The sequence below is a fragment of the Panicum hallii genome, chromosome 3 (genome assembly GCF_002211085.1).
Source record: "Panicum hallii strain FIL2 chromosome 3, PHallii_v3.1, whole genome shotgun sequence".
Taxonomy (NCBI): domain Eukaryota; kingdom Viridiplantae; phylum Streptophyta; class Magnoliopsida; order Poales; family Poaceae; genus Panicum; species Panicum hallii.
In genome coordinates, this window is record NC_038044.1 from 14,321,015 (window position 1) to 14,336,771 (window position 15,757).

The 15,757-nt window shown below is 45.8% G+C and overlaps 2 protein-coding genes across 2 annotated transcripts; one reads left to right on the forward strand and one right to left on the reverse strand.

The window, feature by feature from the left end:
- Positions 1-304: 304 nt before the first annotated feature.
- Positions 305-5,866, forward strand: LOC112885795 (tubby-like F-box protein 9). Its single transcript, XM_025951441.1, has 4 exons — positions 305-865; positions 1,647-1,734; positions 2,969-3,098; positions 5,052-5,866. The coding sequence occupies exons 1-4, from the start codon at positions 524-526 to the stop codon at positions 5,605-5,607; spliced, it is 1,116 nt and encodes a 371-aa protein (XP_025807226.1). The 5' UTR covers positions 305-523; the 3' UTR covers positions 5,608-5,866.
- A 111-nt stretch (positions 5,867-5,977) lies between these two features.
- On the reverse strand, positions 5,978-7,883 carry LOC112885794. Its single transcript, XM_025951440.1, has 2 exons — positions 6,975-7,883; positions 5,978-6,856 (listed from the first exon to the last, which is right to left on the reverse strand). Exons 1-2 carry the CDS (start codon positions 7,881-7,883, stop codon positions 6,224-6,226), a joined length of 1,542 nt encoding a protein of 513 aa, XP_025807225.1. The 3' UTR covers positions 5,978-6,223.
- Positions 7,884-15,757: the final 7,874 nt, after the last annotated feature.

The following is a 15,757-nucleotide window of genomic DNA, read 5'->3' on the forward strand; positions in this document are numbered from 1 at the left end:
CTGTTTCCTAAATGTTAGGTGAGGAGATCCAGTCCAATTCAAAAGCCCGTGTGAACGCGTCAAAGATGACCGTCTTTCAAGCCGGTTTGACAAAACTCTGGAAATTTTTACTAATCCGCACTAAGCTGAGGTGCAAACGGGAAAACCACGGGGGAGTACGAGTGCACTGTCGCGGCAACTGCGACCGCGACCCACCGCTTCAGCGCCGCATCGTGGGGCCGACTCGCTTAATGGCCCCACGTGTCATGGCAGACGGGGGGCGTATAATTAGGAGGAGATCCGGGGATTAATTTAGGCCAGCGAAAGGCGCACGACGAGAAAGAAGCAGCCCACTTTTTCATTTTCCGGCTCCGTTTTCTCGTCAATTTTTTTTCTTGGTTTCTTCTCTCGCTCGCTTCTCTTCTCTGCTCTCCCCCTTCATTCCCCGCACCCTCCCGCTCGCGCCAATCTGCTTCCCCATCTCGTCTAGAAAAGCTTTGAGAACCTTCGGAGGGCGGAGATCGGCGCCCCCGGCCGCCCGGCGATGGTCTCCTGGCGGCGCAGCGCGTCCTGGCTGTCGTCTGCCTCCCGCTCCTCGCTCGGCGGCGCCGTCGGCGGGGAGGCGAAGGTCACGCCGGAGGTGGATCCGGCGGCCCAGGAGGTGGTGGAGGAGGAGGAGGTTGACGAGGAGCGGTGGTCGCGCCTGCTCCCGGAGCTGCTCACGGAGATCGTGCGGCGCGTCGACGCCGGCGCCGAGCGGTGGCCGCTGCGGCGGGACGTGGTGGTCTGCGCCTGCGTGTGCCGGCGGTGGCGGGACGCCGCGTTCTCGGTCGTGCGGCCGCCGGTCGAGGGTGGGAGGATCACCTTCCCGTCGTCGCTCAAGCAGGTGGCCCCGCCGGACCTTCCCGTCACATAGTAGTTGTGCCGAAAAAACATAGTAGTTGTATTGATCTGTTTTTGTGACTGACCTTTTCTGTGTCGCTCGAAATGGTTATGTGATTTGAGGATTTTGGGGCACATGGTTACTGTGGTTCTGCGTTTTCTTAGGGTCCATTTCTGTCCTCGTAAAAAATAGAGTTAGAAGCAAAAAATCCTATGGTTGTCTTGGATTTCAAGCTGTAGATGCAGGAGATGTCTTCTGCGCCTTTTTCTTATGCAGGTTGACTCGATCTAAGGCGACCTCTGGACAGTCCTTTCTGTATTGACGTCTAAGCCTATTCAATTTCATCGTACGCAAAAAATGCTTAAATTTTATTTGTTAGATTTTATATTTTTCTCACGGGTCACAGGATTTAGTAGATCCATGATTGCAGTTTAACAATTTCAGATGTTTATTTATTTGAGATCTTATTGTTGTTCTTGCTGTTGTTGTGTTGTTCTTTGTGATGTTTTGTTTTAGAAGCGAGTCGCATGTTTATCTTCATCATTATCCTCTTTGTTTTCTTTGTTTGGCTACATAGCACTATAGTTTTTGGTGGCTAGTGCTAATAAAGTATGTAGTGGAGAAGTCGGCACAAATACGGAATTTCTTATTTTCTTATGCGATAGCTGGATTTTGTATTTGTCTGTAAATGAAAATATGGTAATACCTAAAAGCTTACTTCTTCGAATGGGCTTTCAACATATTGATTGAATAGATGTGTATATTTTCCTTTTCTTTTGCACAGCCTGGACCCGGGGATGCACCAATGCACTGCTTTATCAGGAGGGACAAAAAGAACTCAACCTTTTCCCTCCACCTCAGCTTAACGCAGGGTGAGTAGGCAGGCTAGCTTCTTGTTCTGCCACGCTTATGATTTCATGATATTATGCGTCTGGTGCGCTTCGTGGATTATGGCAGGCGTTTCGGATCTTTCTTCCGATTTAAATAGGTAGTGCCAAGTAAGCAAGTAAAGAGGACACTAACTTACTTTCTGAGGTTCCTAATCCACCTATGATATTTGACATTGGAATCCTACAGTTCTGTCAAACCTTGTTTAGAAAATTGAAAGTGTAGCAGGTACTGCCAAATAAGCAGAAATTACAGCTGTTGCCTCCGCAGAGGTTCTTTCGCATGACTTTTTGATGCTGCACAATTGTACCTAGTCTTGTTTAGAAAATATGAAAACGAATATATAGTTTCTTTATTGCTGTAATCATTTACAGCTTTCTTACACCATTTTGACAAGGACCTGTACGTTGCCATCTCCACCTACAATTTTTCAAGGGTGCTGCTTAAATATAATCCTATCCATGCTGTAGGAAGATATTGCGGTCGTCGACTTTGTTTAATTGAATACATTCTTAGCAATGACTTGACATCTACTTGATTTGATCTTAATGGCCAATATAAATTCTTGGAAACTCTACCTGGCTGGCATGATAATACATAGTAGAACCTGTGAAGTGGATCATTTTGCAATATTACCGGAGTTTTGGAAACTCTACATGATGCATTTCATAACCAATTCAACTTATGATCTGTCAAAGGAAGAAGATGTGCAGCGCTTTGAATATACTGGCTCTTGTCCTGTCAAGTGAATGATTCACCGTATAAATGGGGTCACAGTTTAACACGAGTATGGTATGCAGGCCTTGTGGCTTGGGATCTAGAAACAAAGAAAAGTGCAGCATAGTCCAGTTGATCTCTTGGGTGTTCTTATAAATAAATAGTAGTAAACCTACTGGCAGGGAAGAATATGAGTAGACATTAGACAACTGACAGTTATGGTAGTATTGAGTTGCATATTTTTGAGCTCACGTGTGTATAAAGTCTCTCCTTAGAAATACAGTGTTCATAGCATTGTTTAAAACTGGGGTCCATAATTGATGGTTATATTTGATTAGGTCCCTGCAAAATCAATCGAAATTAGTTTGTTCTAGAGATTATGACACTATAGTTATATGCATCATTTTGTTGTAGACTGTGTGAGCACTTTGTCTGGAATTCTTATATAAATGCCAGACTGCAACTTCATGTGATCTTTAATTTATTTTACTCTCTTGGCAGCCCTAACGGATAAAGGGAAGTTTCTTTTGGCTGCTCGAAGGTTCAGACAAGGAGCGCATACAGAATATATAATCTCTTATGACTACGATGATCTTCACCCAGGAAGCACTTCATATATTGGAAAGTTGAGGTAAGGTCCATTCCAGAACCTAGTTTTTCCATATTGATTGCCTGATTTTTTATTATGCATGCCGGTAGGTTAAATGTTCATCTTTGTTAGGAGTATAGAGTCCTTTGCGTATAGGTCGTTAGAGTCCTCGTTTTGTACCCCTCATGCACTCATATATATTGCCCCCATGGGTCTATGAGCACAAGTAACAATCTTTGGATATATTAGCTGAGGTCTATGTTATGGGCAAAGAGCTGTAGAATTTGTCATGTGCGTTGTTTCCATTGCTTGTAATTCTATTATTGTTCAAATACTTTACTAAATTAACACATCCTCTCTTTGTTTCTGGTAGTTATTTTGTCTAATGCATTATCCACGTTCATATGTGGCATCGAGTTCTGTGTTGAATCAGCTTACAAGCAAATTGCTAGAATGAGTGCAGATGCCACAGATCCCTGGAGTACTACCTCCGTTTTTATTTACATGACGTTTCGGACAGCTGCTTTAGTGTTAATGAGCCTAAGTTTCCATCCACCGGCGTCAAATAAACAAAAACGGAGGTAGTATGTAGGGTATTCTGCTAGCAATTGCTGAAATCCTTCTAATTGATAGGTTGAGTTCTTGCCCAGTTAGATCTGATGGGGGTTTGGCAGCTTTTTTCCTTGTGTTTAGCAGTACCTGTTAAAAAGAGGTATTTGTATGAAAACAAGGAACAGAGTTGATCTCTTGGACAATCTACTCCAAACACTGTCCTGTACTCCTGTTAAGTTCACTATAGGGGTACAGTAAACAGTATTGCCTCGCCTCTGAACTTCCTTTAATAGAAGTTGCATGCACATTGGCGCTTTCTATTTTCATGCTATTCATGCCCGGCATTATTTCTTTATAAATTGACTGCATCCAACAGCAAGGCCATAACTCACTGTACCTGCCATTGCTGCCCCCAGCCTCAAACCAAAGAATATCCTTTATCCTGTATCATACTCTTCTCTTGCATATAAAGCTGCCATGATGGATCAATTCTCCATCTAGCAGGGTGTGTTCTCCCCTAAATTTGTTATATGTGTGTGACCCCAAAGTTTGGCTTGTGGAAACCTTTTGAAAACGTGTACAAACTTGCGTTACGAACATTTTTCTTTTGATTTCATTGCTAGTAGTACCAGGATAGGTATACAAATTCAAGATTTTTCCGCCATGCTTCCAACCTTGTTAAAAAATGTGGCCCATCCACGTGTATTAATACCTGATCCAAATCTAGATCTAGCTCTGCGTTATACAAGGTATCTCACGCTCATATGCACTCCCCCCGTCATTGTATTGATTAAAAAATATGAATATTGAAAGAACTAAGCATTGTATATCCAGAAGGAGTAGACTGTAGAAGCCGAGTAAAATACAAACATGATCTTATAAATTTGCGCAATTTCCTTGGATTTTTGGATAGTGACATTGAACATAAAACATTAACACTAATATTTATCTAGAGGTGGAGAAGCATCAGCGGATGCTGCACAGCTTAGAATCTTGATTCTAATAGCATAAAATGCTCAATTGCGATACAGGTGATTATGAAATTAATGGGAGGGTAGGCTGATAATGTTGCAGCATACAGTTGATTGGGACATTCATTTAGATCTATTCATGCCGTCAACAATGCGGTGACATCTGGAGGTCTGGATGTGAGGGAACAGAGTTTAGATTGTCATAAGCAAGTACATGCTAAATTTAAAGCCCTAACCCAACTGAAACTACTACAATCCTGGAGAGACATCAGACTTTCTCAATCCTACAAACACTAGCTCTAATCTATATGGAGAGACACCAGACTTTCTACCTCTTTCAAATGCATTTGAACCAGCATCAGCAATGATAGTAATGAAGGCCTAATTTGGCACTTTATGCAAGTTTCTTATATTCTCGTTGTTGTAAAGGCTTGCAAGGATGCTGATTTGATCCTGTGCCTTCTGCTTGTAGATCTGACTTCCTGGGGACAAAATTCATCATCTATGATAGCCAGGCACCGTATGATGGTGCTAAACCTGCGAGGAGCCGATCTAGTCGCCGCTTTGCAAGCAAGCAGATAAGCCCGCAGGTTTCAGGAGGCAATTACGAAGTAGGACAAGTGACATATAAGTTCAACTTCCTGAAATCAAGAGGACCAAGACGAATGCAGTGCAGTATCCAGTGCCCTGTAGGTCAGGGTGCTGCATCAGATCTTTCCAAGGAGAAAACACCTGCCCCAAATTCCTTAGATCTAAAGAACAAAGCTCCACGGTGGCACGAGCATCTGCAATGCTGGTGCTTAAATTTCCATGGCCGGGTGACCGTGGCCTCTGTGAAGAACTTCCAGCTCGTTGCCACGGCTGGATCCGGTGGTCCGTGGGGTGTTGGAGACGAGGAGACGGTGATCCTGCAATTTGGTAAGATAGAGGACGATGCGTTCACGATGGACTACCGGCAGCCTCTGTCAGCCTTTCAGGCGTTTGCCATCTGCCTCACCAGCTTTGGCACGAAGCTGGCTTGTGAATAAGTGACTCGGGTTGTTTACCTTGTTATGTGGGGGGTCAAAATGTAGCTGGTAGTCTGAACTAGTTGCCCTGAGCTGGGAGAAAAAGGCAACAAGAAACATGGGTCACATTTTGCCCCTAGCTTGGCTGTTTCTTGTGATCGCCTAATGATTTGAGTTATATGGATGTGCATCTATGTTGTTTAAGAGATGACGATGACTTGTTGTAAATGTTACCCCCTTTCTTTTGGTGAGATTACTCATAATGACTTGTTCCCATCTAGTGTGCTGTTAAACTTCCCTTGGTCTACATTTCTTCAAAGCCTATGGCTGAAGAGTGTTTGTTCAGACATGATCGATCACGTATCAAATTGTGTTTGCTGCTAAAATGGTATTAATAAGCTAATAATATATTACTGCGCAGCATGAGCAACATACTATATTTTACATTGATATTAACTTACCTCGTTTTGCATATATAGAACATTGTCGGTACAAGCATGCTACACGCCATTAGAGATCACTAAGAAGCCATCGCTACAGCATTTCCTAGATAAGCACCAGCAGGCAGCAGCAGCTAGTTGACAGTTGGGACGATCACGCGAAGTCGACGTACAACATAATGCCAGGGTAGGTTCCATCATTTCTGCAGATCGTGCACGCGTCTCTGCCGTTGCCCGTCATGGTCGATGCCCTTGCCCGAATCAATGGAGCACCACGGCAGCGGAGCATGTTTCTTGGACTGCACATGGAGCCCCAAGAAAGACGCCGCCGGGGGCGGCCGCGTTGACACGGAGGGCAGCGCGAGCGACAGCCACGACTCCGAGGGCGACTTGGGCAGCGGCAACGAGAGCAGGGGCTGCGGCGACAGCGCCATCTCGCGGCCGGCGACGGCCGCCGCGTCTTCCAAGAGTAGCGGGAAGCCGTACTTGCCGGCGTCGTCGCCGGCGACGCCTCGCCCGAGCTTATTCCCGGCGTTCGGCGAGCTTCTGGTGGTGGCGGGCAGCAGCAGCGCGGCATCGCCGGCTCTAGAGAGCTTCCGCGTCGACGAGCCGTGGTACCCGCGGCCGCAATCCTCGTTTGACCTGTCGAGGACCAGGAGCAGACCCAGATGGCTCGCCTTCGGCTTGACGGCCTGTCCTCCTCGGTGCCTGTAGAGCTCGCGCACTGTTCTGTCCAGCTCCGACACCACGGCGGCCGCCGGTCCCATCAGGCCGCCGCCGCCGCCGCCTGATCGGAGCAGCGATTTGATGTACACCTCCTCCCATGATTGCTGCGAGGTTCCATAAGACGATGTGATCATGTGAATTGTTCATGCATGAATGTGAATTCTACGGCACGCAAGAAGTGAAGTCCATGCACGCGAGGATATGTAACCGTAGCAGCGATACCATGCCGGGATCGTCTCCGGTGTGCTGCGGTTGCTGCTGCCCGTTCCGCGACCGCCGCAGCAGCGGATCCGCCGCTTTCCGGCTTCCGCCGCCGCTGGACAGGAACGGTCTGCCTGCCCCTCGCCGCGCTCCGCGGGAGAGCAGCCTGGAGCTCTCCAAGCACCGGCCGGGGAGCAGCCCGCACCTCCTAGGCGCGAAGCCCGCCGTGCTGTGCGCGTCGGACCCGGCGTCGTCGTCGTCGCCGTCCTCGTTCTTGCCTTCGGGAGGGAGCGGCGGCAGGCGACACGCCGCGATGTGCTGGAAGGGCAGCCGCATTTGCGCTGCCGACCTCCCGCCGCCGCCGCCGCCGCCCGTGCGCGCGCTGCTTGGCACCGCCGGCGATCCCGTGGGGTTCCGGGCGGACCCGGCCTTCCGGAAGGTGCTCTGTGGGGAGCCGGCGGCCACGGCGTGCGCGGCCGGCAGGAAGCGATCCATCATGACGCTGCCGCGGGCGCCGGGCGCTGCTCGCGCCCCCGCCCCCACGGACGCGGCGTCGCTGAGCCCTGTCGCGCTGCAGTTCACGGTGACGCAGCTCACGTCGTCGCGGGAGAGCGCGTCCGAGAACCGCTCCTCCTCCCGCGCGCGCTCGGAGGCCGCGGTCACCGCCGCCGGTTTCCGCGCCACGCGCGAGGGCGCGTCGGCGATCGTCGAGGGCAGCGCCCGGCGGGTGCGGACGCTCTTGGGGTGGCCGGGGCGGTGCTCCCACCCGAACGGCACGGCGCCTGCGCCGGTGTGGCCCAGGGGCCCCGACGTGGCGTCAGCCCTGTACGCCGGCAACCCCGTGGCCGTGGGCCCGTTGCCGTCGCCACCGTGGCGCCGGACTGAGATGAGCGGCGCTGCGAGGTTGATGCGCTTGTTGGCGTCGGCCATGCCCAGACACGATCGGTGCGTGCTCGCAGCCGTGCTCCGCAACCACCTGCTGCGAGTGAGCTCACCACTGCACTCCACTAACCTGACGATTAAATAACGGGAGGCTCTTGGATCTTTCGGCTTAATGATTCCTTGTAGGCTTGTACTCGTTTTCAGCGCAGTGGCTTGCATTGCATGTTAGTATCGCCGTACACGACGTGGCAGGAAGCGGCCAAACTGAACTGCCAAGTTGCTAGGTATCTTGTCAATGCAATTCAAGTCTGTCAGTCTGTGCATGAGGTCGGAGAGGGATTTGGTAAAGATACCAATGCCGCCGTGGAACATGCTCGTGCTCCACCTGCATTGCTTTACACCTTGTGGCAGGTGAAGATCTTGAGATCCCCCTGTCGGCTGCAGCCATTGCCGATAGGAGGGAAACGGTTACGAGCATCTTACCACACTCTTACAACTACATTCCTCGTCCTCTGAAACTCTGATTGATTCTATCACTTGGAACATTGCGTCAGCATCAGCGACGACGAAAGTGGCCAGAGAGATTAGCATAACAACCGGTTGGTGACCATGGCGTCGGATGGATGGGTGGCCTTGTCAGCAGCGGATGGGGAGTCGTCGTCGCGTTCATAACTGCCATGCAGACTGCCGCGAGGCCGGTCGTTTCCGTGTCGCTGAAGAGGTGGGAGAAAGAGCAGCACCGAGCCACCGACACAAACTGATGTTCCCTTTCCACGTGGCGTGAGAAGGAGTCAGAATCGTGCTACAGTAACGGCACAATCAACCATCATGTTATCGGCAGGCAATCCTATGCAATAAACAGAGTATACCCTAATTGCAGTTTTCACCACCATCAAGGTGTCTGAAATTCTCTGAGGCTGTTTTAGGTGCCTGTTTCCCTAGTGTGACAACCGGTGAGAGGGGAGAAATGAGAGAGTGAGAATCCTTATTAATGCGGCAATGCTAATCGTTTGGATTGGCAAGCATAATTCTATGCACTGTTTGTTTTAGAAATCCAAGTACTAGCAAGTGATAAGCATCACCAATAGTGGTTAAGGTGTCCGAACTTTGCATTTAATTAAGCTGCATGGGTCTCTAACAACTCTATGATCTGCATCACATGTCTAGCTCGTTTGTTTTGCAGTCAAGAGCACATTTGCATGTCTTGCGATGAAACGCCCTTTCCTACTATTTTCAAAACGAGATCTAACAAAAACAGAGCGAATCTAAATGAAGGAAAAACAGCAAAAACTTCCATTGATCAGCAAAAGGAAGAATTTCTCGAGCATGAGGAGCTGAGGACTGAGGCGATGAAATGAGGAGTAGGGCACAATACGATTTGCGGTGCCCGATTAGTGATGGGCAAACTCCAATGGGATTGAATGATCAGTCATGGAATGCAGAAGTCATATTATAGGCTGGGTACAGTTTCAGCTTCCTGACAAACAAAATGTTGTCCTTGATGAATGTAAACACCTGGAAACACTAGCTGTTCTGATATTGGTTGCATGGCATATCGATCTATGTATTTAAGTCCAGTATATCTTCAACGAGTTGTTGGCTAATGCGAAATACTTGCATTACTGTTTGCTAGACCCGTGGGTGCTAGATGAACATTACACTTTTATTCTAAGAGTGTAGAATTTAAGTAATATTTTTTGGCTCCATGAGTCGTGGCTTGTGTTTTCGAAAATACCTGAACTCCTGCAGTTGCACCTTGTGTTTCTTCCTATTTGAAAAGCGGATTTTACTCTGGTGTTTACATAATTTTTTATATGTATGTTCTCCTGGGCTGCATGGTAAAATAACTTTTACTGTTGTACATTACAGAAGCTAGAAAAGGCAAAAACCGAAAACCAAAGATTGACAAGGACCGGCAGGCTATTTTAGATGGCGGACACGAGGAACCAAAAGAAGGAACAAAAAGGAGCTGGCCTTTTTTGGTGATGGGGCGATCATTTGTGTTTCTTATGTTTACTTGTCTTGTAGACCTCTCAAGATTGCCGGACCCTATCTTCCATGTGATATACAACTGAAGAAGATGTTTTGGATGATAATTCATCTTTTTGTCACACGAGCTGTTTTAAAAATATCTGCATCAACATGAGAGCATTATGGATGGATGACCTTTCCAAAAATACTTTTACTTTGAAACTGCTATGGATCACTGAAGGATAGGAAATTTGTCTTTGTGCATTTGATGTTTATTCCCCCCCCCCCCCCCCCCCCACCCCCACACTATCGCAACAATCTTTCCTGACCATTACTCATTCTAGTCTAGCAATATCCTGTTTGCTTCAGAAATCAGATGTGGCAGATCGTGATTTCTCATCCACTGCAGCAATTCTTGTTTAGTTCACCGATAAAAGCATCAATTAGGAATGTAGGATCAACTGAGGGAATCGGAATCGTGCAACATGTGGATCGGCACGCAACACTTCGGTGCTCCGAGCACGTGCTCGCTATGTCCAGCATCGTGCGGCGTGCTTGAAATTTCTTTATGAGGACGTTTTAGGTTTTAGGTGCTGAAACTTGTGCCTAGTAGAGATTCTGAAAAAACTTTGTTGCCCGACATGCATATGGTTATGGATAACCGGATCCTAGCAAGGATCTTGACCGAAGGGGATTTCGAATCATAAACTTGGTGCTCACCGTTTACCTAGCTTGACAGCCAACAAAATTGGACACAGGAGAAATGAGAGGGAATCCTAATGCAACATTGCTAATTGCTTGGTTGGCGTTGTTTGCTTTAGATTGCTTTAGATCCTGTTTGGATCATCTAAGAGTAAACTTTAGTCCAAACTAAATTTTAGATGATTAAACTTTAGTCTATATCTGTTTGTATCCACGGACTAAACTTTAGGTGGGATACATATAGAAACATAGAAATATCTTTTTTTTTTATTTCTGGATTTTGCTATTGTTGTACCTGCATGCCCATGATAAGACGTAGTTTGATTTATTCATAGTTTGCTGGTTGGTTTAGTCTAAATTAGGTGAATCTTGAGGATTAATGAATAATTTTAATTATAGTGAAACTAAATTTTAGTTTATATTTTAGCCCATCTGTTTATATCACCTACTGAACTAAATTGTAGGTAAAGGTCAATTCATGGATCCAATCGGGACCTCAATAACTCAGTAAGTGATTTCTTAGGGTGTTTTATATAAAATGACGGAGGTACTCCCACATCATCGCGGTCCTTTCTTCTTTCCTGCGTCGCAAGAAAGAAAATAAACCCACCGATCAAAAAAAAAAACAAAAAAAAAAACCAACCACCCGAGCAAGTAGCGGCGGCGATGGGAGGTCCTGGGCAAGCGGCTGCTGGCGGCGCCTGAGGCGTCATCGCCTTGGCTGACGTCCTGCAGAGCTTCAAGTTTAGGACCCCTCGGTAGTACATCATCGCCCCATTGAAAATTATTTGGCTATGAAGTTTAGTTGTACTTCCTGTTCTATATTGCCTAGAATTACTGAGCTCCTGCACATTTGTATGATTGAAACCTTATGCTGCCCATGGAGCTGCTGCTCTGATGATAGAAATTGTGATTTATTTATTTAGGTCACAAACTATCACGTTTTCCCCTGCATTATGAAAGCACATAATTAAAATAAGAGTTATGCTTTTCCTGATAAAAATGGTATGATTTAGAACATAAATAGATAATTACAACTAAACTGGGCTTGATTTGGTATGCCAGCACCTTTCCTTTTAAAGGAAAAAAACATGATTACCAATGCATACAGCTGTGATCAACAGAGAATGCATATATGCATGTGAAAATGAAATAAATTGATTGAATTTTGAGCAAACTTTGTGAAACTGACTGAGTTGTGGTTTTTACATAAACTGATGATAAATTTTTTTGGTTTGGTGCTTCTATGGCCCATGCACCTTTGGTATAATGATACTCTCTTTCTTAATATGGTGTGCAGAGCTTCAAAGTGACTGCGGTCACAAAAGGCCTTGGAAGGCTATCTTTCTAATCTGAGCTATCTGGATGCACTTCTGACTGAATATTATCAACATGGCGCATTTGTCTGATTGAAAATTTAATGCATTGCAAGTGTGAAAATGATTCTTATCTAAATGAACTTGCTTCACCTGAAATTATCTGCATGCACATCAGCACATGGCTATGAAGTTTACCCTATTCTATTTGTGACTGAATATTATCAACATGGCGCATTTGTCTGATTGAAAATTTAATGCACTGCAAGTGTGAAAATGATTCTTATCTAAATGAACTTGCTTCACTGAAATTATCTGCATGCACATGGCTATGAAGTTTAGCCCATTCTATTTTGCTTACAAATACTGGTCTCCTGCTTCTTTCTTTATTTGATTGAGGGTGTAATGCTTAGTTCGCAAACAGTCATTTTTCTCTGCATTGTAATGCAAGCACATGATTAGAATAAAAGAGGTGGGGTACTGTGTTAGTTTCCCTAGAATTGAGATTTTACCATCTGCAAGATCATTGAATGGATACTGGAGTTGGGATAGCAGGTAGGGGCAGCGTATAACTTCATTGATGGTAGTTATTGATTGCTCACCAAAAGAATCACTCTACAGAATGAGATTGTTGATTGGTCGGACCTGGATCGGATGCAGTGATAACTACGACTGCAACTTAAGCAGTACCACCACCATCTGCCGTCAAATAACCAATCGATGCTCCAGATTGACAGTCCCTCTCCAGACTCTTCTTCCTCCTCCATCCACTTCGTACATCCCAGTATCCCACGCCTACTTGCCTCCCTCATTCCGAACACAGCATCAAAATGAAATCACTCTGAGAGTCAAAGTTTGCACTACCTTGACCATAGGTAAGAGAGAGAATGTATGAGGCTATGAGCAGCTCGGTCAAAACTCTCTACTTGTGTACAATTTCTTCTTCTCCCCTTCATCAACCAATTCTTCTTTGTTTCCCTATCGACTTAAATCAGAAAAGGAAAATAAACCAAGAAACATCACCGGAACAAGAACCCTGTCCCCCAGTTCCACGCAGTTCATTTGATTGGCTGCTCAAAAGTCAAATCCATCGGATCACCAAGCCATTCTCATCCGCTTCGTTTCATCAGAAGATATGATGTGGGTGTTCTTGGAGTCGTACCCAGCGAGGCAACTCTTGGCGTTCATCCTGTAAATCTTGATCAGCTCCAGAGCACGGCCACCGCCAGTCACGCTCGGTCTTCGTCATCTTGCCCGCCATGTCCGCGACGTCCTCCTCCGCGTCCTCGCACAGCACGGCGCAGTCCTCGGTGCAGGCCGTGCCGCCGACGGCGGACCTTAGCAGGCGCAGCGAACAGAGGAAGAAGAGTTCGGGAGGGGAAAGAAGAGGAGGTGGGCCAGCTGTAAATCTGGAGCGTTGGTTAGCTTTTGGATGGCAGATGTTATTGGTACCGCTTAAGTTGCAGTCGTAGTTATCGCTTCATCCGATCCAGGTCCGGAAGCTTCCTAACGAGTGCAAATAGGCCGCAGGATGAGCAAGGCCGTACATGGCGTGTGGTTTGATAAGACAACCGATCATGCATGGGGCTGAATGATCCATCATAACACCATCTCATAATGGGTGTTCAGTTTGATTAATCGCCTCATCCTAAATGGAGGGTCCGTCTTGAGTTCATCCATAGAATTCTTTTGGAAATAAATTCATAACATGACTCAATCCCACATGTTTATTGCTAATTATATGTTTTGAGGAAATAGGTATACTAATTTTGCGTACGAGCAATGAGACAAACCCATTCCATTCCCCAAAAATGTTTTGAGTGGACAAAGTCTTTGTTTTCTGTCTACTAGGAATACTGAGACACACTAGTGTATCCCTACCCGCTCCAGCTCAAGAAATCATGGAGCTAGTTATATCCAGATCCACAAATTCTTGGAGCTAGAGCTCTCTTTTAAAAAGATAACAAAAGAAGATGCGTGTGACGCAACAAATGCAAGATTAACCAAGAAACCAAATGAGAATATTCCATGATATGCAGATAGCATACTCATTCGGCCATCATCGTAGGTGCCACACCTGGCGTGAACAGCTTTAATTCCCGTCTAGCGTTCTCGGCGCTAAGAAAGGGGGCATTTCCATCATAGTAGCACTATAGCAGGAGGGATATACATCGTCTTCCACGAAACAAAGATCAACGATGCCTCGAAGTTTTTATTAAACCAAAAATAGTCCTCAACCTGAGGGTCACTGTTTTTTCAAATGCAAGTATGTCAAGAGATGTTGGAGAGAAGTGGAAATGGAGTCCATTAGAATGGCACTCGTGGAGTTGGATTCGTCACAAAAAGTAGCGCAATATGTAGTGTCGCTGAAAGAAGATAAACTCTTGGTCATTGGTCTCTTGTGGACTTGGTGGGATGCAAGAAACAAAGCAAATGTGGGTGAGCAGATGAGGCCAACGGAGGAAGTTATTTACGGAGCTAGATTCATGGCTTCTGATATTATCTTAACTAGGGAAGACTATGAATCACCGATATGCGATATGAGTACGGCGATACGTGAGTTTGAAAAACGACACGGTGGTAGTATAGAGAGAGTATCGAAGTATCGGATACGGGTACGGCTGGGTTAGTGAAGTATCGGTGATTTACAGAGAGAAGATCCACCATGCATGTCTCCTGCTCATAAGATCAAATGGTCTCCTCCATTGCCGGACATCCGAAGCTACCCTTCACTCAAAAAAAAAAAAATTTGCCGGACATCCCGAAGATAAATTTTGATGGTTGTTTTCTATATAAGGAGAAAACAGGAGCTTGGGGCTTCGTGGTAAGATATTATCACGTACAAGCTGTCCTTGCCGGCGTAGGCAATCTTCCAATGGTGTATGATGCTCTCTGCCAGTGGCGGAGGACTTTTATGGCTAGGTGTGGCCAATACCATACCTTAACTTTTCACAAATATACTACATATTTATATATCCATTTACCTTATTTTGTTAGATTTTGCTGGATAATTTATGCTAAAATTTATTACCTACCACACCTTAAATTTAATCTATGCTCCGCTACTAAAATTTATTACCTACCACATCTTAAATTTAATCTATGCTCCGCTACTGCTCTCTGCTGAAGCGTACGCGTGTGGCGTGCCTAGCCGCCCTAGAAGCTTCTTCGATGCATGGTATGCCCAACATTCTGCTGCAATCCCATTATAGAGTCCTGGTGAACGCCCTCAAATCAAATTTGCACGATCAGGCCATTGGTGGTGTTTTGTTCAGGGATGCAAAATACTTGAAATCCACACAATTTCATATGCCTCTTGAAATTATAATGGTTATTCGTATGAACTTGCTTGCATTAGTTTTGGGATCCATATCAATCTGTTATTTGGGTAGATCCCCTCCCAAAGTTTGTAATTTCTCTTTGTAATTCGTGATCTCAATGAACCAGAGATGATGCAATAAACGCGAGCTCTTTGTGATAAAAAAGTTTTTTTAATAAAGGAATAGTGAATATCCCGGCTTCTACATCGCAGTGCAATATATCCAGCATTTATTACAAAAATGACTACTTGTGGCCAACTGAAAGCATCTAGGCCCCTAATTCGAGTTTTGGTAATTAATGACAATGGTTTGTGGATTAACAATTCCTTTTGAGAAAATGAGTACAGGTTGATCCACGGATGAATGAGAGTTATCTGTGAACGTGTGGATTTTTGGAGACGATGAGCAAAGCTTGGGCTCAAGGCAAAGGTATAAAATAGGATCTTTTGAATTTTACCGGTCACAAGGTGTTTAGTGGATGAAAAGTGACCAGATTTGTTGGATAGATAGCCGTACTATCAAGAGGGGTCATGTACTCATGCTTGACGGGTCGTTAGTGCCATTTTGCTCAAAATGTCTAGATGCATGCATGAGGGCTAACAACGCTTTGTCA